This window comes from Ostrea edulis, chromosome 7 (assembly GCF_947568905.1).
Source record: "Ostrea edulis chromosome 7, xbOstEdul1.1, whole genome shotgun sequence".
NCBI lineage: Eukaryota > Metazoa > Mollusca > Bivalvia > Ostreida > Ostreidae > Ostrea > Ostrea edulis.
Genome location: NC_079170.1, coordinates 48,592,218 through 48,619,324, shown reverse-complemented (window position 1 = coordinate 48,619,324; position 27,107 = coordinate 48,592,218). Strand labels below are relative to the sequence as shown.

General features: G+C 34.0%; 1 protein-coding gene across 1 annotated transcript in view; it reads left to right on the top strand.

The window, feature by feature from the left end:
• LOC130048704 (uncharacterized) overlaps window positions 1-27,107 on the top strand; it is a 161,728-nt gene that overhangs the window by 55,779 nt on the left and 78,842 nt on the right. Inside the window, 7 exon segments of the mRNA XM_056145736.1 lie at window positions 828-950; window positions 1,266-1,385; window positions 7,563-7,700; window positions 9,020-9,139; window positions 11,481-11,609; window positions 12,864-12,986; window positions 13,180-13,347. Of these exon segments, the coding sequence (XP_056001711.1) occupies window positions 828-950; window positions 1,266-1,385; window positions 7,563-7,700; window positions 9,020-9,139; window positions 11,481-11,609; window positions 12,864-12,986; window positions 13,180-13,347 (921 nt within the window).

Below are 27,107 nucleotides of genomic sequence, written 5' to 3'. Positions count from 1 at the left end.
CAATCATACAGCACAACATACTTTTTCATCTTGATATCAACTTTATTTCAGTATTCAATACATGCAATTCCCTTTATGCATAATTTACAGAATGCCAAGATTGCCTCTGTCAATTATTTTCTCACAGAGTACCTTGGTATATGGTTTGGTAGAATAACCACGCATAGAAGCAATTTTTGTGCAAAAGCCACCCACCATAGAATCAGTATCCTATATATGTGAACCACCCATAGATTTTTTTTTAAAAACTGCCTTCCCCTGGTACCCCATATGTTTAAATGGAACAGCCCTGTGATAAAGCCAATGTCATTTGGACTTTGTCAAGGTCATTGATTCCAAAAGTTTAAAATCTGACCGAGAAGCTCACACTGTGCACATATTTGTTGCTTATATTGTGTGTCATAACTATGAATGTCTCTGTAACTTTGTAAATTATCAACATTTGTAGAACTTTGTATGAATGTTGCATTCAGATATTATTCTCTAATGTGGAGGAGTCCTCTGACTTAGCATCAGAGCTATTCAACAGATAACATTGTATAGATAAAATAAGAAATGAAACTAGATTCATGTTGATATGACAACAGTTAAGTATATTCTGTTTGAACTATAATGATACAAATTTACTCCTTGGATAGTCATATATAAAATTTACACTTGGATAGTGATTGAAAGTGCACCATGCAAACTTGTGGAGTTGCTTGTGATTTTAAACTTGATGACTATTTAGATAAAAAAAAATTAAAAGTGTTTTTGAATCCTGTGACATCATTTCTAACAACTCTCTGATGAATTGTATGACTTACATATGTTTTGATTGGTTACAGATGCCAATGAATGTACACTGGGCACTGCCAGCTGTCCCGCCAATTCTCAGTGTGTCAACAAGGATCCAGGGTATGAGTGTCAATGTGTATCAGGCTACTCCAAAGTAGGGGCTCTATGTCAAGGTATGCCAGCATAGTGTGTGAAAATATGACAAAGTGTTGTAAAAAGAAAAAAGAATTAGTACCTGAATATCAGTATTCAATGAGAAAAATTGTGAAACCACAGTATTTACAAACTAATTCTGTTACTTATTTTTGTTGAGTTAATTAAGTATACAATTGATTTAAATATATTTTTATATTATTTATTATAAAGTTATCTGATAACATTGTGACAATGCTGTATAATGTCAGTATAAATATAACACCTGTATATAAGAAGATTATAATTTGACCAACATTTTGTATAATGTATAAATTTATGTTTTTTTATTACAGATATTAATGAATGTGCAGGTGCCAATGATTGCCACGCTAATGGCACTTGTACAAACACTGCAGGGGGATACACCTGTGCCTGTAATGCAGGGTTCTCGGGGAATGGCAGAGTATGTTCAGGTAGGCCTGTATGTCTGTCTGGTACACTCTACTACTCGCTATAGTGGTGCAAAGTAGAGTTTTTGTTTTGAGTGTTTATTCCTTGTGTGACCATCATTTATAAATACATAGTTATTTCTGATCTGTTAACTAGTGACACAATTCTACATTGTATTTTTATAGTCCCCTACTGACGAAGTCGAAGGGGACTTTAGGTTTGCACTCTGTCTGAATGTCCGTCAGTACAATAAATCAGTTTTCCTCAATTGTTTTCTCTGTTCTTGCAGATATTTATTTGATATTTGGTACATTGCTTTGCCATAACAAGTTACAGATCAGGTTTGAATTTTGTCTTGGTCCGTTGATTTTTCACCAAGTTATGGCCCTTGGGCTTAGAAAAATAGTATGAATTATCAGTTTACATCCATGTTTCTTATTTCTGTACATAAGAATATTACATTCATTAGAACATCTAGCATAGTAATGCAGCATAGTAATACAACAATGTAGTTAAATTAATCATTAATCACCTATATTTGATCCAAAATTCGCTGTCAAGGAATTTGCGTTACGTCTATCTAAATCGCCATTAATTTCCCATTGTTTCACAATTTTCATGAATAAACTAATTAATCAATTTCGTAATGCTCGTATTTGATAACTAATAATATTTCAAAGATTGTAAGTGAAGTATTTAACTTTTTTATGATTTTTTTTGTTGCAAATCAGTGGACATTATCTGTGACATTATTTTTTTTAACCTGCAGAGATGACGTGTCATCGGCTTCACATAAAATCATTCTACCCAATTTTCTTGATTGTGTTTTCAATATAAAAATATCTTTCCTTTAAATGTGCCTGTTAAAAAGATATCCATTTTTTTTAATTAACAATTTAAATTAACGATATTTAAATCTAATGATCGGGGATGTAACATTTCGTGTCAATTTTGTTACATCTCTCTTACAGCTTTGTTTAGATACACGAGGGAAGACTTCGATCAATGTGTTCTATTTATAGCAAATGTTGTTTTAATACTGTTTAAAGACCAATGGGATATCAAAATCTAAATTAATTGTTTGAAAAATAATCATCCTAATTTATTTTATGTTTTCGTGTCCAAACGGTACGTCTGTCTAAACATGCAAAATATGAAACAAATGAATGACCAGGTGACAAACATCCTGTTTTTACGACATTGTCTGGTCTTCGCTTTCATTTTTGGTAGAGATATGTGCGCGTATTGGATCAGTTCCAAGAAAACAATGGACGAGACGAAAGTAGTAGGGGTGTCTGTCACATGTTACATCACTCATTTTTGTGATTGCAAACTTTGTCGTAGATTTAAAGATCTTTCCTGAAACATTTATAACACAGATTTATAACACAGATTTGGGTTGTTTGGAAAGGATTAAAAATTGAATTTCTTTTAAGTTGTAAATATTGAAGAACGCTACATTGACACAGGGTTTATGTCGATCTTTTGGATTGATCGTGTCCACAGTTACATCAAGTTCTCCAAACAAGAATTGCCTAAATCTGTGTATTCAAAAATGTTCTTTTACATATGATTAAATTTTTATTTGATTGAGTGAAACTATATTGTGTCAATAAATAACCGTAAAGTAAACTCTATATAAAATTTCTAAAAAATATATATATTATGAAATATATATTATGAATGTAACACGGACAATATTAGAAGAATGTATTATCGTAACATAGCCGCCGCCTGTATATTATGGCCTAATAGAAATAAAACTTGACATTTGTATAAATGTTTCCTTTTTTTAAAGCTGTATGACCCGATGTTCATGTATTATTTTTGTACATAATTACTATAAAGCAGATTAATTACTTTATAAAGTTATTAACTTTCCCTTAATTACATGCTTGAAAACATCTGCATGTGAAAGAAAGCAGTGCAAATATTATTTAGAAAGTAAATATAGTGGGTACATATATAAATCATCCCATAATAGACGTCTATAAATAGACCTACGTGCGTCAAGGGAATCCCAACATAATGTATAACTCATACGCAACTGTCTAGTTTTAAGGCTGAAAGAGCATAAAACAACGAATTACTAAGAGCTATTTGATATTTTTATTTTTATTAAACTTATGGTACGGTACTGATATAACAAAAACACAGCTTTACACAGATGAGACCACAGATGATCTGAAAGTTTGAACTGGTCACGCGACTGTTACTTAATTGAAATGGCAGCATGGCGCGGTTATTTATAAACATCGATTTAAAATGAAATGATTTGGGTTAAAACAGGTGAAATAATTTATGATATGTCATACAGCCTCATAACTGCATACGTGCGATGATTTAATAGCGTTTTTACGAGATGGAAAACAATATTGTAATTCGGACCATACAGCTTTAAGTTGTTATTTTATTGATGTTTCCTTTGATCTGATTCAGATTAAAAGCTTACAAATAAGAAAATGCTTAACAATTAGGTTCGATGGAAGACTGTTAGTGTCCAGTGTTACATCTTTTTTTTTTCAAATGAGCCAAAGCATTGTCTTCCTTTGGTATATGGTTGTGCATACGTAACCAAAAAAATGTTTGAAAGCAGGTGCAGTCCTTGAATGAACATTTTCTTCAATTCATTTCAATATTGGTGGTAATTTTCTTATATTTGTGTTGAAGTCTGTGTCCTGTTACATCTGGAACAGAAGGTGTTGAATTCATATAACAGTATTTTTACAGTAAATAAGAATTATAAACTTTTTTTTTTCAATAGGAAGTAAAATGAAAGTCGCAATAAAGATATTTATATGATCTCTTATTTATAAATTTGATTTAAACTTGCAGTGTCCCTGTTACATCACTCTGTGTTAATGAATTTAATTTTAATTGTTTTTCAATTGTTTCAAGTGACACTATCTCGGCCTGCCTAGGTGGCATGATACTGCAGATATCAATCTTCAATTTGCAACAACTTTTATTATTATACCTCATATAAAGAATCACTAGTAAAACAGAATCTGGTTGACCGAGAAGATCACGTGATCGTTTTGTTTGTCCTGAAACAAAACATCGTGTTCCACCCCTTCGGATATTTCTTGTTTCACCTTTGTGTCCAGTTAAATGAACAAACCCGAGTGTTCCGAATGACGCAGGCAACAACAAACACACAGCCTCGTGTATTTCCATATATTTAACGTCAAGGTAAACGAAGTTTATTGTGACGTCACAATAAGTTCGAGTCATTGTACTTTGATAGTTCGTAAGGCACAAAATATGCGGGTCTCTGATATACATTTAAATCGCTTGGTTTTAGTTGGTAGAAAAAGCAAGCAAGTAATTCAGCATCCATGGAGAATGGAAATACCAAAACTGGTTATCATATCACTGTAATTCGTTGTTTGTACCTCCTAATACGTTGACAGCGCGGTGTTACTGTTAAGGCAATCTCAGTTACATACAATGTATAGTTGAGCGGACTCCAATTTCAAATTTATTTTTGTAGTCTTGCTTTGTTTCGGTATAATAAACAATTTATTGCATGAATGTTCGGGAGATATGAATATTTATTCACCCAAGAAAATCATATTCCCCTGGGGCGTTGCCCTCATGGAATATGATTTTTCTGGGGTGAATAAATATTCATATCTCCCTCACTATCATGCAATAAATGTATATAGTTACATCTTTAGTTTGAAAAATTAGACACAAAGCATTGAGTGATATGTAACGCAAATTCCTTGACAGTGAATTTTGATCATTTCACAGTTCATCGACTTGGTTATAGACATAAAACTAATATGGATTTGTCTATTTTCCTGGTCTAGTCTTTGTACCTGAATAGTAGTTGATTTCCAACCATTCCTATCCAGGTTTCTTAATTTCCCCCTTTATTACCATAACCTACCTAATGAACTTTGAATATTGTTGCAGTTCAAGAATTTTTGTAACCGATAGGGGACTATGTATTTCCATGCAATACTCTCAGATTGCTCGTTCAATATTTGTCTTAATTTGTCAGTGTCCGGTTGTTAATCCATCTGTCTATAAGAACTGTGAGAGATAGAACTTTCAATTTTAGTATTGAAGATGATTAAAGGCATAAATTATCAATGATCCCCTCTTTGCTGCATACAGATGTACTTGTATGTGACATGTGTATTCCATAGAACATTGTAGTTAATTGTATTACAATGGTCAAATAGCCTAGTGGTAAGGGCATTTGCTTCACAACCAGGATATCGGGGTTCAATCCCAATCCCAGTGACGCATCGCACTAAATAAGATGTTTAACATACAGCGCTGCCTCAAAAATATTCGCGGAAAAACAAAATGGCGGACGTTGTAAACAAACTCTGTCTCCAAAGTTTAGAGCTGAAATAAATACTTAAAATGATAAACAGACTTACTTGAATACTTTGTCAAGCAACCTTTGGAGCGAATGACTGGCAGAATTTCTCCTTGGAAGTAAATTGTATAAATTCTCGACATACTGGGGTTGATAAGAAGTCCACAGTTCGTTGATGGCGTTAAAAAGTTCATTTCGGGTCCTTATGTTTTGGGCGGTATATTGAAGTTCTCTTTTAATGCGAAGCCATATATTTTCAATTATCTTTAGATCTGGTGACTGGGCAGGCCAGGTCAAACAGTTAATATTATTATTGTGTTTGTATTCCTCAATAATTCGCGCTCGATGTACAGGGGCATTGTCATCCTGAAACCGATAAATTCTATTGGAGAAATGACGGGCTAAAACAGGCCAAAGATTATTTTCGTGAATTTCTTGATATTTTACAGCATTTATATTTCCGTTTACTTTACATAAAGTGCCAACACCATGCCAATATATGCAACCCCATATCATTACCGTCACTCGCTTCTGAAATGAGCGACATATGCATTCCGGACGGTAAGCTTCATTTGCAGACCGCCACACATACACACGATTATTCTGTCCTATCACAATCTGTGATTCATCACTGAATATAACTTGCTTCCATTCATTCTGAACTGACCATTTTCTCCTCGCAAGACACCATGAAAGTCGTTTTTTTTTTCTGTTTACCTCCCTGACTACCATTTTCTTCCTTACAACTCGCCTAAAAACCTTATTCCTGTGTAAAATCCTTTGGACAGTCTTGTGATGAACATTTACTGCACCTCCATCGTTGAAATCATTCGTTATGCCCCGTAATTGTCTTCCACGGTTTCTTTTTACTAAGCGCAAAAGTCTACTCTCCGCTCGTTTGGTAACTTTTCGAGGTCTCCCGGAACGGGGCAAATTTTCCACATTTCCCTTGATGCAAAACTTTCGCCATATAGATCGAATTGTTGACTCAGATATATGCAACAATCCCTCAATGTCACAATTTCTGTGTCCCTCCCGTTTTAAATCAACAACCACTGTCTAAGCTCAGTGCTAATTTCTTTCGACTTTCGTGCCATGTTGGAAAACACCGGTTGATAAAAATAGCAGACGACAACAGTGGTACGTCACCTAGTCAGATGATTAGTCATGTGATACATGTACGGGAGAAAACTCAAAATTAGTAAACAATCAAAGAATTCTAGCTGTGAATAATTTTTTAATTTGCTATCTAAAAAAATCACGCCGCCATTTTGTTTTTTCCGCGAATACTTTTGAGGCAGCGCTGTAGGTAGTAACTGTTCCTTCACCAAGTGTCCAGCATTAGAAGTGAGAGTCACAGGTTTTACATAGGTAGTGACTGTTCCTTCACCGAGTGTCCAGCATTAGAAGTGAAAGTCACAGGTTTTACATAGCTAGTGATTGTTCCTTCACCGAGTGTCCAGCATTAGAAGTGAAAGTCACAGGTTTTACATAGGTAGTGACTGTTCCTTCACCGAGTGTCCAGCATTAGAAGTGAAAGTCACAGTTTTTATATAGGTAGTGATTGTTCCTTCACTGAGTGTCCAGCATTAGAAGTGAAAATCACAGGTTTTGCGGATGTGACCTTAAAATCTGATATTCCGTGTCACGGTTAAAGAACCCTCACTGATATGATCCTGGGGCGAATGCAGAGGTCAAAATTCATGGCACTTCGCCTAAAGCTGGTGATGTCCTTGAATGAAGGACTAATTCCTAAATGGGATGTAAAACAATATACATATGAACTTTGTCTACCATTGAAAAATATAAAAATCACATTGCAATTTACTTACTGTACTGTGGCATATAACTTTGTTCAATACAGATATTGATGAATGTGCTCTCAATACCCATCACTGTGACAGTCGTGTGGCGAGAAGAACTTGCACAAACACTATAGGGAGCTTCACCTGTGGCTGCCGAAGTGGATTCCAGTTAGCTGCTGATAAACGAACTTGTAATGGTAAGTAATTCACAAGAATTAGTTAACTGGGAATAGATGAATCTTATTATTATTAAATTTGTGTCAATACGGGATATCGGAACTAGAAAATTTTGGAACTCTTCATAAAAAGAAGTTACGAAAATTATGTTTCACTTGGGCAACTCTTGTCTACAAATTAGTGATAACTAAATACGACTCATTTCTGATACAAAAATATCTGTCTGGTTTGAAGATTATTTTTTAGAACATTGCAAATGAATGCCCAAGTACATGAGTTACTGAATTAAATTTCTGATGTTTGGTAGCAGTGATAAAACAAAAGAAAAAGTCTAGTTCCTACACCGTATGCACTTATGTGGAGATGTTTTCGAGTCACTAAAACAATCGATCGCTATGAAATGATAAAATTAATCGCAATAAATTATTTCTAAATTGATCTCAAGAAACGTGGATGCAGCTACATTTTTGCACACACACACACACACACACACACACACACACACACACACACACACACACTTCTGCCCCCTCCCCTTCCTGAGATTGTGTTAAATTGTCACATACAACATTAATTTTTTTTATTAGTACATGCTAAGATCGATTCATTAGCTGGTCACTTGATACAGTATCGGTCCTATCCTTTGGGGGAAATGAAGAATTACCTCCCCCACCCCTCTCAATGGGAAGATAATAGGGTGAATGTATTAAGAAAATCTTCTCAATAACTACTAGACAAGAAAATCCATGTCTTGCAAAAAACTTCCTATTGTACAGTTAGATGACATTCTAGATCTTGAAGTTTCTGTATGAACTTGCATGCAGTATGGAAAAACGTGTGGCAGTCAGGCAGGGTCAATCACAAATGGCCAGGTAACTCGGTTGATGGTGCACTTTACTAGAGATTCAGGGCTTGGATTTCAAATCTCGATCTGGTCAACTGCATTTGCCCTCATCCTGTTATAATGAAACATTTTAAAATGATACAAGAAATGAAGCTACTGTCTGTTAAAAAGGATATGTAAGCACCCTAAATAAACTATTACCAATAGGGTCACAAGAGGGGGGGGGGCATAAAAAGAGTGTCAGGTTTTACTTACATGGGATACATGTGTATTGGTAAAATGAAGTTCTGTAGAATATACAACCAACACTAGGGTAATGGGGATGTATCCTCATGTTAGCTGTTGCAGAATTTGTATTTTGATGAGCCTTACTGGCATATTTTGCTTATAAGCATTTAAAAACTTTTTTTAGAACAACTAGGGGTGATGTGTGCGTGCTGAAAGTGCTGTTTATTTATCTTTTGTGTGTGTTAAATTTTGTTCTAAACTTTTCAGATGTGGATGAATGCACTGGAAATCATGGCTGCCAACAATTGTGCAGAAACAATGATGGTGGATATGAATGTGCTTGTCAGACAGGATATAGACTCACTGCAGACCAAAGGAACTGCATTGGTAAGGATGTTATGGCAGATGTTAATTTCCCTGCTATGGTCTAGGGTGCTAAGTATAGGTTTGAATTTGTGATACTTCTCCTACAGCTGATGATGTCTCCCAATGAGTTAAAAATTCTTGAAGGAATGTAAAACAAACTGCTAAGATTGATAGTATCTAGCAATAGGAAACGTTTCATGACAATGGGTGATATTTTAAAAAAAGCAAATTGAGATTTAAAGGGACTGATTCACGATTTTCCCCAAAATTTTGTTTTTCTCTTTTAATGATTATACCTATGTGTTTGAAAGAATTCACATAAAAATTAAGGTTATACATTATCACAGAAGCTCATTTAAGAGAGTTTATGATTTGTTTTGTAAACAAAGATTGGGGAATGCTATTGTTTACGAAATTTTCAAAAGAAATGGATATGGTTCTAAGTTTAAGCATTTTTGGGGTAGAATGTGTCATCTATAAGTTAAAATTCGTGACTATGCAAAATTAAGATGCTTTATATTACAGAATCAATATTTCACGTGTTTGTTTGTTACATAAAAAGACTCGGAGTCTTTGTTTACTTAACACAGATTTAAGGTTGAAATATTGCTTTTATTCTTGCATTCAGAAGGTCAAAATTTTGGCTGTCAACATTAAGTGAGTGATATTTTGAATGTTGAACATCAAAAAGGAAAAATATCTTTTAACAAAAATCGTGAACCAGTCCCTTTAGATTAAGATCACAGCTTATAAAATTAAGAATAAGTGCACATTCACTATTTATTGAAACAGGCAGATTTTGTAAACCAATAATCCCCAAGGAAAAACATATATGCAATACTTGTAAATTATTTGTTGAAAACGAAAAACATTTTGTACTTTACTGTCCTGTGTATGACAAACTCCGATTTCAATATTATGATATTTTTAGAGACAAATTATACTATGGTACTGATCCCATTAAAGAAATTGTTGACCCATTTGATTATAATATCACAAAACCTTTGTGTAACTATTTAGATAGATGCTTTATGCAAAGAAAACAAATTCATGGACTTTAAAGAACCGTATGAATATGTCTTATACCTTATATCAGGTTTTTTCCGCATCATGTTTTTCTGCGAATCAGAACCATACATAGTGTATTAAATTTACGCGAATCAAATTTTCGCTATTTTAAAGTCATCGTGAAAATATAATTCACAATTATTTAAACTTATAAAAGAAGCCAGCTTGGGAAAGTATAATTCTTAATTTTTTTAAAAATGCCAAAAATTCAGTCGGTGAAACAATTTACACGATTTCTTAGTTACTGATCACACAACGATTCTGCACTTTTCTTTATATTCAAGTAAATATGTGACTCGCTGCTTTATGTGACCATAATAATCTACCCCAAGGCGTTACCCTATATATTGTACCTGTATTAAACGACCACCTGTCTAACGCAACCAACGACCATGATTTTTACAACATTTTCGTGTGATTTCACGAAATTTTACCTTTATTCAACGACAATATTTTTTTTTATTATAACTCAATTCCTACTTTCAATTTCAGTCGAGCATGACTATTCTGGGAATTACCGTCCCTAACACTTTCGTTTTAAAACACATGGGTAATAGTTCAGCTGTGATCTTGTTTAGTCGACACAGACTCACTTATATTACCCAATCTATCAACTGGTTAACGTATAATCAACACAGAGTCGGATGAGGTTAATTAACAAAACCTGAGTTGTTGTTTATTTAATAAAATCAAGAAATGGGGAATCGAGGGTGGTTTTTTTTTAAAGTTGTGAATTTCGACAGACTTTGAGATGTGCGGGGTATATCGGCCGTATAACTTTATCATAAAAGCCAGTTTTGTATCAAATTTACGTGGATTTATTTTCCGCAATTCGGAAATCGTCGCGAACAAAGCGGAAATTGGATACACACGGAAAAAACCTGATATACGGTATATGCTATAGTCATTGTGCCTTATTTTTTTTCATTTCTTTTCTTTTTGTTAAATGTAATTTGTTTTGTTATTTTGACTGTATACGAACATGGTGATGTCAATAAATAGATTGAAAAAATTAAATTGAATTGATGTGCATACAGTTAGCCATAGATTTCAGAAAGGTGTAATTGTCTGTAGTTATTAACAGCAACATTTTGAATGAAGCTTGATTAATTAAAAAATGAGCAGTCTGGCAGGTGTACATGTATAGGTTCATGCATATAGCAAGAAACTTTTAATTCTTGAATTAATCTCACTGTTTTGAAATTTTTGTGACATGTTAACAACAATCTAATTTAAAGAATATTTCATTTGCATTTGTATGTATTTTTAAAGAAATATTACATGTATTTCACAGTGGAAACTGAGTGTGAGTCAGTCAAGAAAGCCACCTGCTTGAATCAACAGTGTGCCAAGGTGAATGGTACTGATACTTGTCAGTGTCCTACCGGCTTCCAACTGGCAGCAGATGGGACCTCATGTAACGGTAGGTGGTAGCTACACATATGACCTCTCAGGGGTCAGCAACACAAAGGTTACATATATGTAACTGGGAGTTGCTGAATACTGTTTGTAGATGAGGCATATACATTAGGCCATCAGCTCTATAGACCCTGAAACATTCCACTACCCAATTTTAGATCACTCGATCCAAAGGCTCACATAAACTTTTGTTATTTAAAGGTCATCTGAAACGAAATATAACTTTGTCCGTTGTCTTTTTCTCAAGAACCATTTATCCAAAATCTACCCAACTTGGCACACAATATTCTTGAGTGAAGGGGATTCAAGTTTGTGTAAATGGAGGACCATCTCCTATTTCAATGATAATGAAGAAAAGGCCTACAATTGGGTGGGGGTCATTTAAAGATCTTCTATAGAGTCAGTGGGCCAGAAAAGATGATCGAAGCTTTCCGACGTAATGAAAATTCAAGTTCTTCCAGATCATGACTCCCAGGGACAGGGTGGGGCTACAAGAGGGGATTAAAATTTTAAATGGGAAGAGATAGGACAAATCTTCTCATTTACAGCGTGACCATGAATGTTCATATTAATAGGCAAGTATAATTCAAGATTGTTCAAATCATGGCCACCGGGGTAGGATTAGGCCACATCAGGGGAACAAAGTTTTATATGGGAATATAGTGGGAAAAGAAATTTAAGTCTTCTTCTCAAGAAAAACGGGGCCTTGATTACCCATATTGATGTGTGCAAATGTATTGATTTGTAGATCCTTTTGATTTTAAATATGATTGGAAATGGTAATGATTTATTGTGATTAAGAATTATATGTATGCAAGTTTTGCCAGTGGTACCTCAAACGTCATATATATGTAATTTGTCTCATATTAATCTGTAGTAAATAACACAGACATTGTAAAATCTAACTATACACACATCATGACATTATGTTCATGAAGTTCATTTCTTAACAAAATCTGTATAAATAATTTTGATAACAAGGAATATAAAGTGATTTTTGGCAAAATGAGGGTATTATGTAATGCTAGAACAAATTATTTCATCTGTCTATTGTTGGTAGAAATTCAAGACGTTAGGGGTAGATGGGCATAAAAATAAATTCTGTGCAACACATGAAAAGGAATGTCTTGATGCAGGGTTGTTTTGGTAACAAAATGTCGACTTCTTGTACGACTAGAGAGAACATAAACTGTAATTAAACTCTTGCATGATTGTGGCTGTTAGGTAGACTGATACAAGATTACTTGATTTCTTCCAGACATCGATGAGTGCAAGGCCTCCCCTTGTTATGCTACCAATAGTAATTGTACCAACACTCAAGGAGGATACAACTGTTCTTGTACAAATGGCTACATTCTGGGACCCAACAATGTGTGTAAAGGTAGGTTATTGTAAGGAAAGCCACAACCATTATTATATTAGCCAGCAAATCTGGATCTTGAAAGGTAACATGAAGTTTGATTAGAAATTGTTTATGCCTGAAGAAAGGTAATGAAAATTGCTTAATATAAACTAGATTACTTGCAGTTAAAAGTCATAAACCACACATCATAGCATTTACCGAATTTTTTCAGATCGTAATGGTGGTCTTTCTAACTGGTCTGTTTGGGGAAACTGTACCAAGAAATGTGGCAATGGAACCCAGATGCGGACAAGGTCCTGCACTAATCCGACCAAGGAGGGATTCGGCGCTGATTGTACTGGCGAACTTTCACAAACCCAAATTTGTAACACAGAAGTCTGTCCTAGTAAGTTCTCATTCATATACAAGAAATGTAAATTAGGAAATATTGATGAGGTAGAATTGTGACAGAACACTTAAAATTTGACCGATTTGTGATCTGTGTTTAAATATTCAAAATCAAATCAAGGTAAGTAGCATTTGTTTTGACATGACAGGAATAAGTACAAAATTCAAGTACAGGTGACTCTCGATGGCTCGAATTTCAATCTGTCGAAGTGAAATTATGATCCCGATTTTTTTCTCTATATAACAAAGCAAATTTACTATCAATCTCTCGAAGTTCTCGATCTCTCGAAGTGAAGTTGGGTCCCGTAAAACACATTTCATTGTTTTTTCACTCTCGATTTCTCGAAGTGGTGGTAGTGTATACTCCTCCCTTAGTTTTCAAGTTAAGACTTTCTTACTGAATAAAGTGTAGTACATATAGTATTGAAGATGAGCATATGGAAAGGATGTTGATTTTCTCCAATATCTGAGAAAATTACAGGTTGTTTGACTTGGTCAGTATTGAGGATATTTTACATAATGAGTACATGGTTTGTCCATCTAATTTAAGGCTAGAGCCTTCTTATTTTTGCAGAGTAGTTATATGGGTATTGAAAATGTTCATATGGCAAAGATTTTGATTTTCTTTAAATTTTTAGAACTTAGTCATTTTTGAGGAAATATTACAAAGTAGATTCATACTTCTCTCTGTTTTCAAACTAAGGCCTTTGTCCAAAAAAGTAACATATTGCAAGATTTTGATTGCCAATAATTTTTTGATTTTCTTTGATGTTTGAAAATTTTACAGTTTGTTGAATGTAGTCAATATACATAATATTTTATATTAATTTAGCTGAACCCCTAACTACCACAACTGTGGCTGCTGAAACAACTACAACAGGTAAGGGTTGTCTGTTCTAATGTACATGTACAAGTAATTACTTTTGGAATGGAGTTCAATTCTTTGTTTGAAAGCATGAAAAACTTCAGTTTGAAGATGTATGTGTTAAGGATGTGTTCTCTCTTATTATAGAATAAACTCTACTCACAGTAAATGTACTACATTTAATTCACAATAATATTGATCTTGAATCCACAGAAGCATAATTTCCAGAGAATATTGTGAAAATTGACTTAACACAAACACTAATAGGCTTTTTATGCCCCCGAGATAGAAGATCTGGGGCCATGTTGTTTTTGTCCTGTCTGTAATTCTGTCTGAAACTTTAACCTTGCTAATAACTTTTGAACAGTAAGTGCTAGAGCTTTGATATTTCACATGAGTTATCCTTGTGACAAGACCTTTATTGTTGACCTGGAGTTTGACCTACTTTTTAAAAAATTGACATTGGTCATAACTTCTAAATGGTAAATATTAGAGCTTTCTTATTGCACATGAGCATTTCTAGTGACAAGATCTTTCTACTGGTACCAAGATATTTGCCCTTGCGACCTTAATGTAATTATCTTTAAAAACCCCTTTTCCCGGATATCAGGCAGTCCAACTATTGACATGATTGTAATAAGCAGTGAGCCCTTTAACAAAACTTTGAAATTCATTACCCCTGGCTCCAGGGTTCATGTAATAGATTGGGCTATGTTGATCATATATTGATATTGCATTATATGCATTTCACTGTGATGTGATAAAGCTTTTTGTCCTATAAAAGAATTGTAAATCAAATCAACTGTATATGGTAGTTGTATGTCCAATATATCTACATGTATCATTAACAACAAAGTATAAAAAATGAGGAAGTATAAAAAGCACTGATAATGCAATGTTTTCTGAAGATAAATAAAATTTGCATATTCAGATGAACATTAATGCCCATGGGTCTTGTGTATTCATTTATATTAAAGTCAATGATAGTTTTTGATTATTTCATTTTCATAGTTGAATGAGTAGGGATGCAATAAAAGGGGATGGCAAAAGATATTATTGAACAAGTTTTCATAGACTTTGTGTGTGTTGTTGTTTTTTTATGTGACACCTCCTTTCTAAAGGTTGATGTTTTTGAAGTTTAGTTTGCTATATAGTCCTAGACACCAATATTTTACATGATATGCTTTTATGTTTTCAAGAAATTTTTATTGAACTTTTCCACAGGCCATTAAATTCAATTATGTTTTAGTATTGTAATCTTTGGGGAGAAAAAAAATACTGAACTTGGTAAGGTTTTCTATATGCATAAGCTACAGAACTGGAGATGCCACAGAACTTGAATGGAATATCTTATTCTATCTTTGCATAAGATTGAGGTTCTATGACTTGATGTTTGCTTACTTATCTATGCTTCAAACTATGTGTGTATGATGAGCATGGGGATTTATTAAGTGTACATGTTAAGCTAGTTATAGAAACAAGAGATAAAATGTTTATAGCATGTACGTCATAGAGATATGTGACGTTGGATGTTTATTGGATGTACGTCATAGAGATATGTGACGTTGGATGTTTATTGGATGTACGTCATAGAGATATGTGACGGATGTTTATTGGATATACGTCATAGAGATATGTGCATGACGTTGGATGTTTATTGGCATTTTTCCTTTCAAAATTTTATTGTGGTTGGAAAATCTGATAGACTGCAAGAAAACAATTGGTTCATGGGCTGCAATAATCACGGCAGTCACCGTGCCCTTATACCAGTGCTGATATTACTAATAAGTTTGTCCTTGACCTGCTGTTGAGCAAGTTACTGTGTGATGCTTGTCTGCTATTTTCGCCTTGACCTGCTGTTTAGCAGTTTGATCTTTTGACCTTGGAGTTTGACCTACTTTTTAAAAGCCTGACCTATTTAATATCTCATGAACTATTTTCATATTTTGTATATATATATATATATATATATATATATATATATATTCCTTATGGCAAGAACTTGTTATACTTTGGGGTTGACCTTGAAGAACGACAAGGGATGAGCGATATGGCCGATGGACCTCTGTTTCCATACAATGCTTTTGTATGCATGTATGTTTCATTTTCCGTTAGAATTGGAACATAATTTCTCTAAATTCCAAAGTGAAGGTGAAACACAAATTGTGAATTTCATTTCACTTATTCCCCCATCCCCACCCCCCGAGTCTGATGGATTGGACCAAGTTGATGATACAAGGGTTTCAAACGTCTCGATTAAAGTCAGCAAATTCTATGGTCGTTATCTTACGTGTAACGATCTAGTTTGCCAGTACAACCTATCATTGGGTCAAATGCTGTCTGACGTGTTTCATACCGATTGTTAGACCGCTCTTGGCACACTGATTTTGACTACGGATAACCCTGTTTACCTGATCAGGATATTGGACTCACGGTGGGTGTGACCGGTCGACAGGGGGTACTCCTCCTAGGCATCTGATCCCACCTGGTGTGTCCAGGGGTCCATGTTTGCCCAATTATCTATTTTGTTTTTCTTATAGGATTTATGAGTTTGATCACTGTTCGTTATCTTCACCTTTCACCTAAACCTTATTAATATATGAGAATCATTAAAAGTTCTCCTTACACAGAGACGTCTAGTAGACAAACTGTTCCTATAGTCATAATGAGTACGGACGCCTCTACCAATTTTGAGTCCATTTCATGTGTTCGAGATCGGCATACGCCGAATTGAGTCGATCATGTGACCGGCGTAAAGCGGCTCACTGGCGGTGAAAATATGGCGGAACACGTTGCTACATGTATATTGTTTAAATCCGTGACATAACTCGGAAATTAAGAGGGTTCCCAGGAGACCCCCTTTTCGCCACATATTTACAGGGCATTTTACTGGCATATATAGATGAAAATTCCAGATTTGGCACCCAAAATGGTTGAGTATTTTGGATAATGCTTGACTTTCACATCTGAACAACAACCCTCCCCCGTCCTTGTTGGAAATCCTGGACCTATGGCACGCTATTTTTATATTTATTTCTCTATGAAGATATTTTCTATTTCAATACAATATCTAATAAATTTCATAAGATATCTAGGATTTCCAGTTCATAAGATATCTCATAAAATATATAAGATATCTTGTAAACTGTATTAGATACCTCATAAAGTTTATAAGATATCTTATATATATCGAACAAGATATCTTATAAAGTTGATGAGATGTCTTATTATAAATAGAAGTTATCTTCTAATTAAAATTAATTTTTATAAGATATCTTATAAAACATACTTTATAAGAGCTCTTGCATATTTTATAAGATATCTCATAAACTTTTTAAGTATCTTATAACTTTTATAAGATATTTTATAAAAAAAAGTTAAAAGATATCTCAAATATTTTACAAGATATCTCATATGATTTACAGTTTATAAGATATCTTATAAAATATATGAGATATCTCATAAACTCTGAAAGATATCTTGTATATTAAACAAAAACCAAGGCCTCGTGTCACAGCAGGTGTGGCATGGTAAAGACCCCTCCCTGCTGAAAGGTCCTATACCGGTGACGTCTCCATATGAGTAAACAATTCTCGAGCGGGACGTCAAACAATATACAACCTACCAACCATTGATTCGATATACATTGAACATATCTGTTTTATATTTTGATGTTTTACTAAACATATAAAGATGTTAATAGCATTCTAAAAAAAATCAACAAACGGTGTCACTTCAGCTTCTGAATTGTCAACAACCCATAGTCATGAAGTAACATTCCATTATCACCTGTATACATGTACATATAGTGTTTTATGCTTTTCAACTGATTCGATGCATGAGAGCATGTTTTGCGTATTATCAATTTTAAACTGAAGTAGGGTACTAGCAAATAAATCAATGTTGCATGATTTTCATCAGTCTTGTATAAAGTAACCATTTGTGGTCGTTACCATGGTCTTATTTGCAAATACAGTCTGCCGTTAGGTTGAATCTTATCAGGCGTGTTTCATAATATTTTTAGGCTTTTCTTTACAAACTCACTCTGAAAACGGATTATTCTTTATCAAAACTCCCGTGGGGATCCGGGTTAGAATAGGTCCTCAGTATCCCTTGCTTGTCATAGAAGGCGACTAAATGGGGCGGTCCTCCGGATGAGACCGCAAAAACCGAGGTACCGTGTCACAGTAGGTTTGGCACGATAAAGATATCCCTCTCTGCTCAAAGGCCACTAGCGTCGAGCATAGACCTAAATTTTGCAGCCTTTCACCGGCAGTGGTGACGTCTCCATATGAGTGGAATATTCTCGAGAGGGACGTTAAACAATATTCAGTCAATCATTATTGTAACGTGCCGGGTGTTTACAGAGTGTCTAGGCTCATACCCGGTTCACTCGAGTTCTAATGAACAATGATCAATATAGTATATTTCACCTATCTGGTGTTTATCTAAACACAAGAGGTACAACAAGTTGCAATATATACAAATATTCTTTGTAATCTAAAAATTCCAATAGTGACTTATTTAGTTTCATTATCAAAACAGAGGGCTCACAGTGTGTGTGACCAGTGAACAGAACAGGAAATACTTACTCCTATTGTGTGCGCGAATTCACCTCAATTGCCCTTATATTTGTATATATACAAATATTCTTTACAACTGCCTGGTGTTTAATGTTTAACCCCTATGCACAACTGGCACTTGCCACTTGTCAGATCTATGCCTGTTTGTAGCCACTAGCCTCACCACTTGTATCTACCAGTTGCATATGCCACCTGTTTATAGTCACTTTCTTTTGCCAGTTGCATATGCCACTTGCCTGTAACAACTTGTGCTTGCCAGTTGCATACACAATTTATCAGTAAGCCACTTGCCTAAGATGCTTCTGTTGATTGCTCAGAATTTATTATACCACAATGTCAAACATATCCTGACACTGGTTAGAGTTTTTACCTTACATTGGAATACCATCAATTTTCATCAACAACATTTACGACGACGATGTTCACATGAAGACTTATAGTGCAGACTGCCCAGTAAGGGCCCTGCTACATTAAACAACCTGTATAATTGGCTGCTCTCTGCATGGCTACAAAATTTTCCATATCATAATCTAATTAGGGCTAAAAAGTCTTCCTGACCTTTCACAACATGTATGTATATTCATTTTTGTTTGTCTTTCTGTTTTCTAATATCAATTCTTGTTAAATCTATTTAATCAATACACATATTAATTGCAATATTTACACTGATTTTATTACATAGTCAAAGGGGGATACATCATTTAACAAAGGGGCGTAACTCTCAACCGTTTCATTATCAAAACAAAGGGCTCACAGTGGGTGTCACCAGTGACCAGAACAGGAAATACTTACTCCTATTATGTGCGCGAATTCACCTCAATTGCCCTGCTATTAATTTTGTATTCTTTATAGGATTTGTTAGATTGATCACTGCACATTATCGTCACAATCATATAAAAGACACTTTAAAAATAATATATATTAAATCAATTGGAAGATGATATATAACATTCAGAACAGCTATCGACTGCACACTCGTTTACTCCATCGTATATCACTCCTAATCTGTATCACTATTAATGCTGCAGTACTTACCGTATAAGTATGTAAATTCCATAAAATTAACTATCACAAAATTTTCCGTTCATATGGTGACCTCCATGGCGCAATATTTTATCTCCCGAAATTGAAGAGTTCCTATAGTTTGGTTTAAAATAAGCGATATAGAAGTAGGAATGTGGAGATACAATGCATTAGTAACTAGATAAAACAGACTATAGCACCCTTCAATTTCAGGATAAAATATTGTGCCATGGAAGTCATCATTTGAACAGAAAATGTAGTGACTATTTTCAATTTGGGATTTTCATACCTACCGGGTAAGCAATGCAAAATTAATAGTTACAGGGAGTTAGTTTAACAGTCAAATAACAGCAGTGTCACCTAAAAGCACATTAATTGCTAGAACCGGCCGAAGCTGAGAGTAAATTTCCAGTCATGAATTCTGAAGGATTGCTTTGAGATTTGATGAAGGCGTCAGTCCAAATATTCAGCCAAGCCGAATCTAAGCCGAGATTATAGCTACATGAATTCTCTGGCTACCAAAGTTGTCTCGTGTGACTCGTCCATAACACATGGCCTACACAAACGGGACATTCGTATTTTCTGACAGTTCCTTCTTTAACTGGTCCAGACGAAGAATTTGCTCTTCCTCTGGATCCCAGTTCAAACCATTATACACAAGAAAGAGCCCTTATAGCGGCTAATTTCTCTTTCGATAACCTACTATATTCTATTATAATTTATGTAATTGTATGCAAAATTTACTATTGTTGTTTGACCCTCACTACATGAAAAGGCAAAAATCGTTTCCCTATCGAGCCGGATTACACGGTAAGCATTAAAAGAATACACGGATGCTTCGATCGCCAGTTCAGATAGATAAGGTATACACAAAGACAAGTAATTAAATGTCCATCAATTTCAAACATCCAATCTGAAGCTTAATTTCTCCTGATTGACAAGGGTTCACAGACCAGGTAAATTTGAAGGCGGTGTTTATTTTCTCGGAAGTTAGCTTTTGGGCACAAATGCGCAGAATGCTACAACTAAGTATTTACTGGTTCAATTCTGATCCCATTGGTGCAAACATATTACACATCTTTTACTGAACGCTATCCATTTGAAATTTTTTGTGTCAATTTAAATTTGAAAAAGGGTTTGACAGAGACTATATTTTGTGGCTGAGTGATCGATTTATCAAAAAGTTCTAAATCTGCATGATATTACAGTTTCTGCTTTATCCAATTTTTTTGTTTTATCCAATATTTTTGTTCTCCTATATGTGTATTTCAGTTCTATAATTTATTATACAAATAGTTTACAATTGGAACTAGTTCAAATGTTGTGATTTATTGAATTTGGAAATTTGGTTTTCCTTTCAGAAAACATACAGCGCATGCGTCGAGCAAATTCATATTCAAGCATGATTTTCATCTTAAAATAATACACAATATATATGATTTTCATTTTGCTCGACAAATGCGCACATCTTTTCCTGAGCAATAATCTGTATGACATTTGACAGTTTTCAGGCTTATTTTAAGAAAAAGGCGGGAAATGTCTTGTTCGTGATGTCATAATGCTATCCATTTAGGAATATCATTCTGATTTTGTTGACATAGTATACCTGGCATATATTTTACTTTCTTAAAACTCTGATTAAGTTTAATTCCAGACACATTTTATAGAGAGAAAATTTTTGGGCCTTTTTATGTAGACAATCGTACTTTGTTCTTTTAAGAGAACACCTTGAAAATTATATGGAATTTTAGAAAATAACATTGCTCCTGATATGTTCTGTCAAACTCTCCAATTTTATATTATGAATTTGTTCTTATATCAAGTGCTAAAAGGTCATTATTTATTTCCATTACTAGTGTTAAATTTTTTTATCTGTAATGTTAGAAGACATGATTATGTATTTATTTTATGTAAAGATTGATTTGTGTTGTGTTGACACCAACAGACAAATCAAGTTTAATTGAATAAATCTTGGGTCGATTTTAAGTGCAAAAAGGTAATGTTTAAAACACTGTAGCTCAATAGCAAGTACTGCGACCCCAGTTTTTCTTGTTGATTTCCTTCAATGTAGAAATCAAAAATCCACTTTTCCAAAATTGACATTGCTTCAAATGGGTGCAATCCTCTTTTAATAGAAAAGGTATCAATCTTTATGCTTCGAATAACTTTATATTTGATTAATTCAAATCTCTTTGTGACATAAGTATGAATTTCGTATATACATTTTGAACTGGCAACGGAATGTGATTGACGAGACATTATTGAATCTATCAAATTTAATTCAAAATATCTGTATCGTTATTTTCGGAAACAACGCCTGTTCTGTAATAAATAAAAGTCCTATATGGGTATTGGCATGTACAAACTCCTCACAAATTAGAAAATTCAAACATAACTTTCTAGAATATATGTAATTTTCTGGACCCGACTCATCAGTGTTCTGATGTCTGTCGTCATATTGGCGGATGTTGAGAAGAGGATGTATATGTGAACAAGGATACGCCTTGGGGCTACTAACTTCTGGGTAGATGTCCTGTAGAATGTCTCTAGCTAAATCAGTTTCATAATTTTGTACTTAAGTTTGTATTTCGTGTGTGAGCAAATAAAAGTGAGTCAAATTCTTATGTGATGTCTTGCACAAAATATAAGATAATGAGAGCAAAACATTACAGGTTTCGAAAGATGCAATGAAATATAAGTCCTGTTTATCTTAAATGCCTCTTAAACATGAGTGACATTCCTTTGGTATAATTAATCCTTGTAGAATCTAATCATCCACTACCTTTCCTTTCAGTGGACGTATTTAGGCGTGCGCCCACACTCCCAAATGCCCTCCTCCATTTGCAAATCAATAATTTTAAAATAGTGTTAAAAGATGAATTTTCTTTTGGGTTAGATGAAGTCATTACAGATTTCATTATTACATTTTTAAATAGCATAAGAATGTAAGCAAATTATTTGAGCAAAATATTAATTTCTTGTCATCTGGAAAGTGCTTTACCTACGTCTCGAGTTGCCATGAATCCACAAAAGGGACTGATTCACGATTTTCTTCCAAATTTTGTTCTTCACTTTAGATAATCAAAATCTACCGTCTAATATGTTTAGAAGGTTTCACAAAATATTGAGGTTATTCATCATGACAGAAGCTCATTATAGATAGTTTTTTATTTGTTTTGAAAACAAAAATTGAGGTGTGTTATTGTTTACGGGGTTTTCAAAATCAATGGATATTGATCCAAGTTTATCATATTTCACATCTTAAGTATTCTTTAGGTAAAATGTGTCATTTAAAAGTTAAAATTTGTGATTGTACAATATGAAGATGCTTTAAATTACAAAATTAACGTTTCACTGGTTGGTTGGTTTGTTTACATAAAAAGACTTCGAGTCTTTGTTTACATAACACAGAACCAAAGATAAATTTTTGCTCTTATCCTTGCACTCCGACGGTCCAAATTTTGGTTGTCAACATTAAATGAGATATATTTTTAGTTTTTAACATCAAAAATGAAAAAAATATTTCTTTCGAAAAACGTGAACCAGTCCCTTTAAGTATCTTTTTAAAAGAAAAGAGATTAGAATTTGTCATTGTGTTCGTATATACCAAAAAGCGACATGAAATAAGTCGCAACTAAGGCCGGGGTTTTTAATTTTCATTGGGGAAAATAACTTGATACCACTGAAAGTTTAAAATTTAGTTTCCGAAACATTGTATATATTCTGACATGCAAAAATCGTCTTTGACAAGTTGTCAAACGATGAAAATATCCGCAAAAGGATGAAATTTTGAAGCTGTAAGCTTGTATATCTGTTATACAACTTGTGCTACCTCCTATTCCGATAAATATACCGGATTCCCTGCTTCCTTAGCTCACTTCGAGCCGTGTTGTCGTCGGCATATCAACTCATGGGGAAGTGTCGCCACCCATCCAAGATGAAAAGGACCATCTTTTCATTTTCTTGTCTTCTGTTCTTAACAATTTTGCAGTTTCAGTATTTTATATAGCTCGAATGATTTCATACAAAAAAAAACGATATAAAGATTTGACTTGTAGTTTTGAAACTTAATCGTTATATTGCTCTCGATAATGAGGATAGTGAAAGGGCTATTTCAATCAATATTTAAAATGAATCATATATAGGTTTATCAAATATTAAGACAATGACAAAATTGAACAGCATTTGAATCGTTTATTGCATGAAATAACAATATTCACTGTCTAATATTGCACTCGAGGATTAGGATTGTTGGGCAATCCGTAAAATAAAAAGGGAGAGGCCTCATATCTAGGCATTAATACCTTCTGTCTAATCCTATCACTACCCGTGTCTCGTATTATATGAAATGAATTATATATATTTACTCGTGTACCTAATATAGAGGTAAGGTATATTTTACCCGTGTTCATTTATATAATAGAAATAATGTTTGTTTTAACTTTGTACCTTAATCTAAAATTAAAGTATATTTTACTCATGTTCCGCAATATACGGAATGATGTGGGTTTTTTTACCTATAGAAATGAGGTATCTTTTACTTATAAACTAAGAAATGAGGTATATGTTACCTATAGAAATGAGGTATGTATATGTTACCTATAGAAGTGACGTATCTTTTACCTATGGACGAGTGAGGTATTATTACATTTGTATTTTATTCATTTATAAAGCGCAAAATTACATATACATGTACTTCCTATGCGCTATATATATAGGTATCTTTTACCCGTGTTCCTTAATAAATAAAATTACATGTAAGTATCGTTTAGGCGTGCACTTCGATTTAGAAATGGGTATCTTTTCCGTGTTCTGTACTATAGAAACGGCTGTGTGAGAACCAAATTGTTTATGGTGTTAAAATTTTAAGGTGTTTCTATTGATAATTGCGTAGATCAGATAATCGTTTAAAAATCGTTTAACAGTATGTGACATCGGTTGGCCTCTATGAATAACCCCGGGGATTAATAAACCACACAGAATTTACTGCCCTTCGACCATTAAACGCTGCAAATGCCATTCTCTGACTTCGGAAGATAAACCTTATACTTCGCGAATGTATCAGATATACACGTGAAGACCCTATAGATCTTGCATGTATATACACAGCAGTATTATATATATGCTTAAAGAGGTTCGCACCTGACATTTGGAGTACTGTCAATTTTTGGGGAAGTGTATTATTGATTTCTACATTGAAGGAGAATTAGGAAACTAAGAAGAAAAACTGGGGTCGCAACGCTTGTTATTGAGCTATAGTGTTCTAAACATGACCTTTTTGCACTTAAAATTTATTCAAATAAACTTGATTTTTCTGTTAGTGTCAACACAACATAAGCAACACAAATCAATCATTACATTGAATAGATACACAATCATGTCCTCTAACACTACAGATGAAATTAATTCTAGTAAAGGAAGTAAATAATGACCTTTTTGCACTTGATATACGAAAAACTTCATGCTATCAAAATTGTAACGTCAATTTCTAAAAGTTTACATAATTTTCAAGGTCTGGTCTTCCAATTTAAAATGCAACTTTAAAAAGTGGGGGTTGGAATTTTTATACAAAATTTCGAGTAAATTAAAACTTTTTAAAGAATTGGTGTTCTGTTTGGGAAAATTAAATATATCAACCAAGTTAATAAATTACAACATTTAAACTAGTTGCAAATCTCAACTATCTGTATCATAAATTATAAAACTGAAATACAAGTATAGGGGCATAAAAATAGACGATACATTGGATAAAACAGAAACTGTAATATGTAAAATTAGAACTTTTTGATTAGTGAATCCTTCCGCCACAAAATATAGTCCCTGTTAGCTCCTTAGCTTTTGAGTAGAACTGCGCAGGTTGATTCAACTAAGTATTCACTGGTTCAATACTGATCCCATCAGTGCAAATATATTACACATCTATTGCAGAACCATATCCAGTTGAAAATATTTGTGTCAATTCAAATTTTGATGGCGTTCAGATCTTGAAATTTAGATACAATTTAAAAGGGTAGTATTGAATATTAGATAATGACACTAAATCATGATTTTACAGACTGACACAGTACATTGGTGTACATAATTAAATCAATGAAATGAAATATCTGTACAGTTACGGGTTGAGGTGTACTTTTGGTTCCCGGTTGCTCACATTCCAGCCGGAACCAAACCAACACGATTAGTTGTATTACAGTTATAGCGGTCAGTATCAAGGGTAATGACAGTATTGCATGACTGAATATCAAAGCCTGCCCAGTGTTGTTGTTTGTTTTTGGTTTTTTTTTTGGGGGGGGGGGGTGCGATAAAGCGGACTCTTTCCCCATGCATGGACCGAGGTTAAACATATATCTCTAAATTCAGTCAAAAATATTTTTACTTCACCCCCTCCCCCCAATTTTGTGTTATTCCAATTAAAAGGGACATGGACACGATTTGAACTGGATTTCTAAATTTTATTTTCCACAATTTTATTGTTTACAATTTTTAACTTAGGTATTTCTAATGGTCAGCAAAAAATTGAATATCATTTGTTGAGTTTACAAGTGAGATACAACACTCTAAATTCTTTGTAAACAAGGCTTGTGTATTTTATTATACCTCTGTCAGTATTACCGGTAGTACTTCTAAATGATTGTTATTTATTTTCATTGTTATAATTAATTGCCTGTTAACATGTACATGCCCCCCGAGGGCCCTTGATTGGTGAATAAACTATATCAATATACCGGTGTAGAAGGCCAATCTCTACAGCTTACAAAAAGCGGGAAACGATTACACAAATCGAAAGAGGGATGAGATAAACAGGAAATCCACACAATTTAGAGAAATTATCTCCGCAAAAAGATTGGGTGGGGGGGGGGGTATCCATACTTCAGGTACCAGTAGTAAATCCAAATGTAAACGTGGGCTCATCCTTGCAAGTCGGTAAATAGCTAGTAGGCTATATATAGCCAATGTTCATTGTTGATTATATGTATGTATGTCCCTCGCCCGGGTCTGTTACACCGGGGTTTTTTTTCACAGTCAGTGTTAATTAAATAGTATTCTCTCTCTCAAATTTTATTTTAAAAGTTTGCTAATGCAAGGCTTTAATGTTTTTCCTACTTTAATATTTGTGTTAAACATGGGTGGAATTTTTTTGTGTTTTTTTTTTTTTTTTGATAAATATTTGTACAAATACATGTATAGAATTAAATTCCTGAATAATAATTTATGAAGCCACCAATATGTGATTGATACTGACAGGGTAATCTCGGCTGAGATTCGGGTTGGCTGAATATT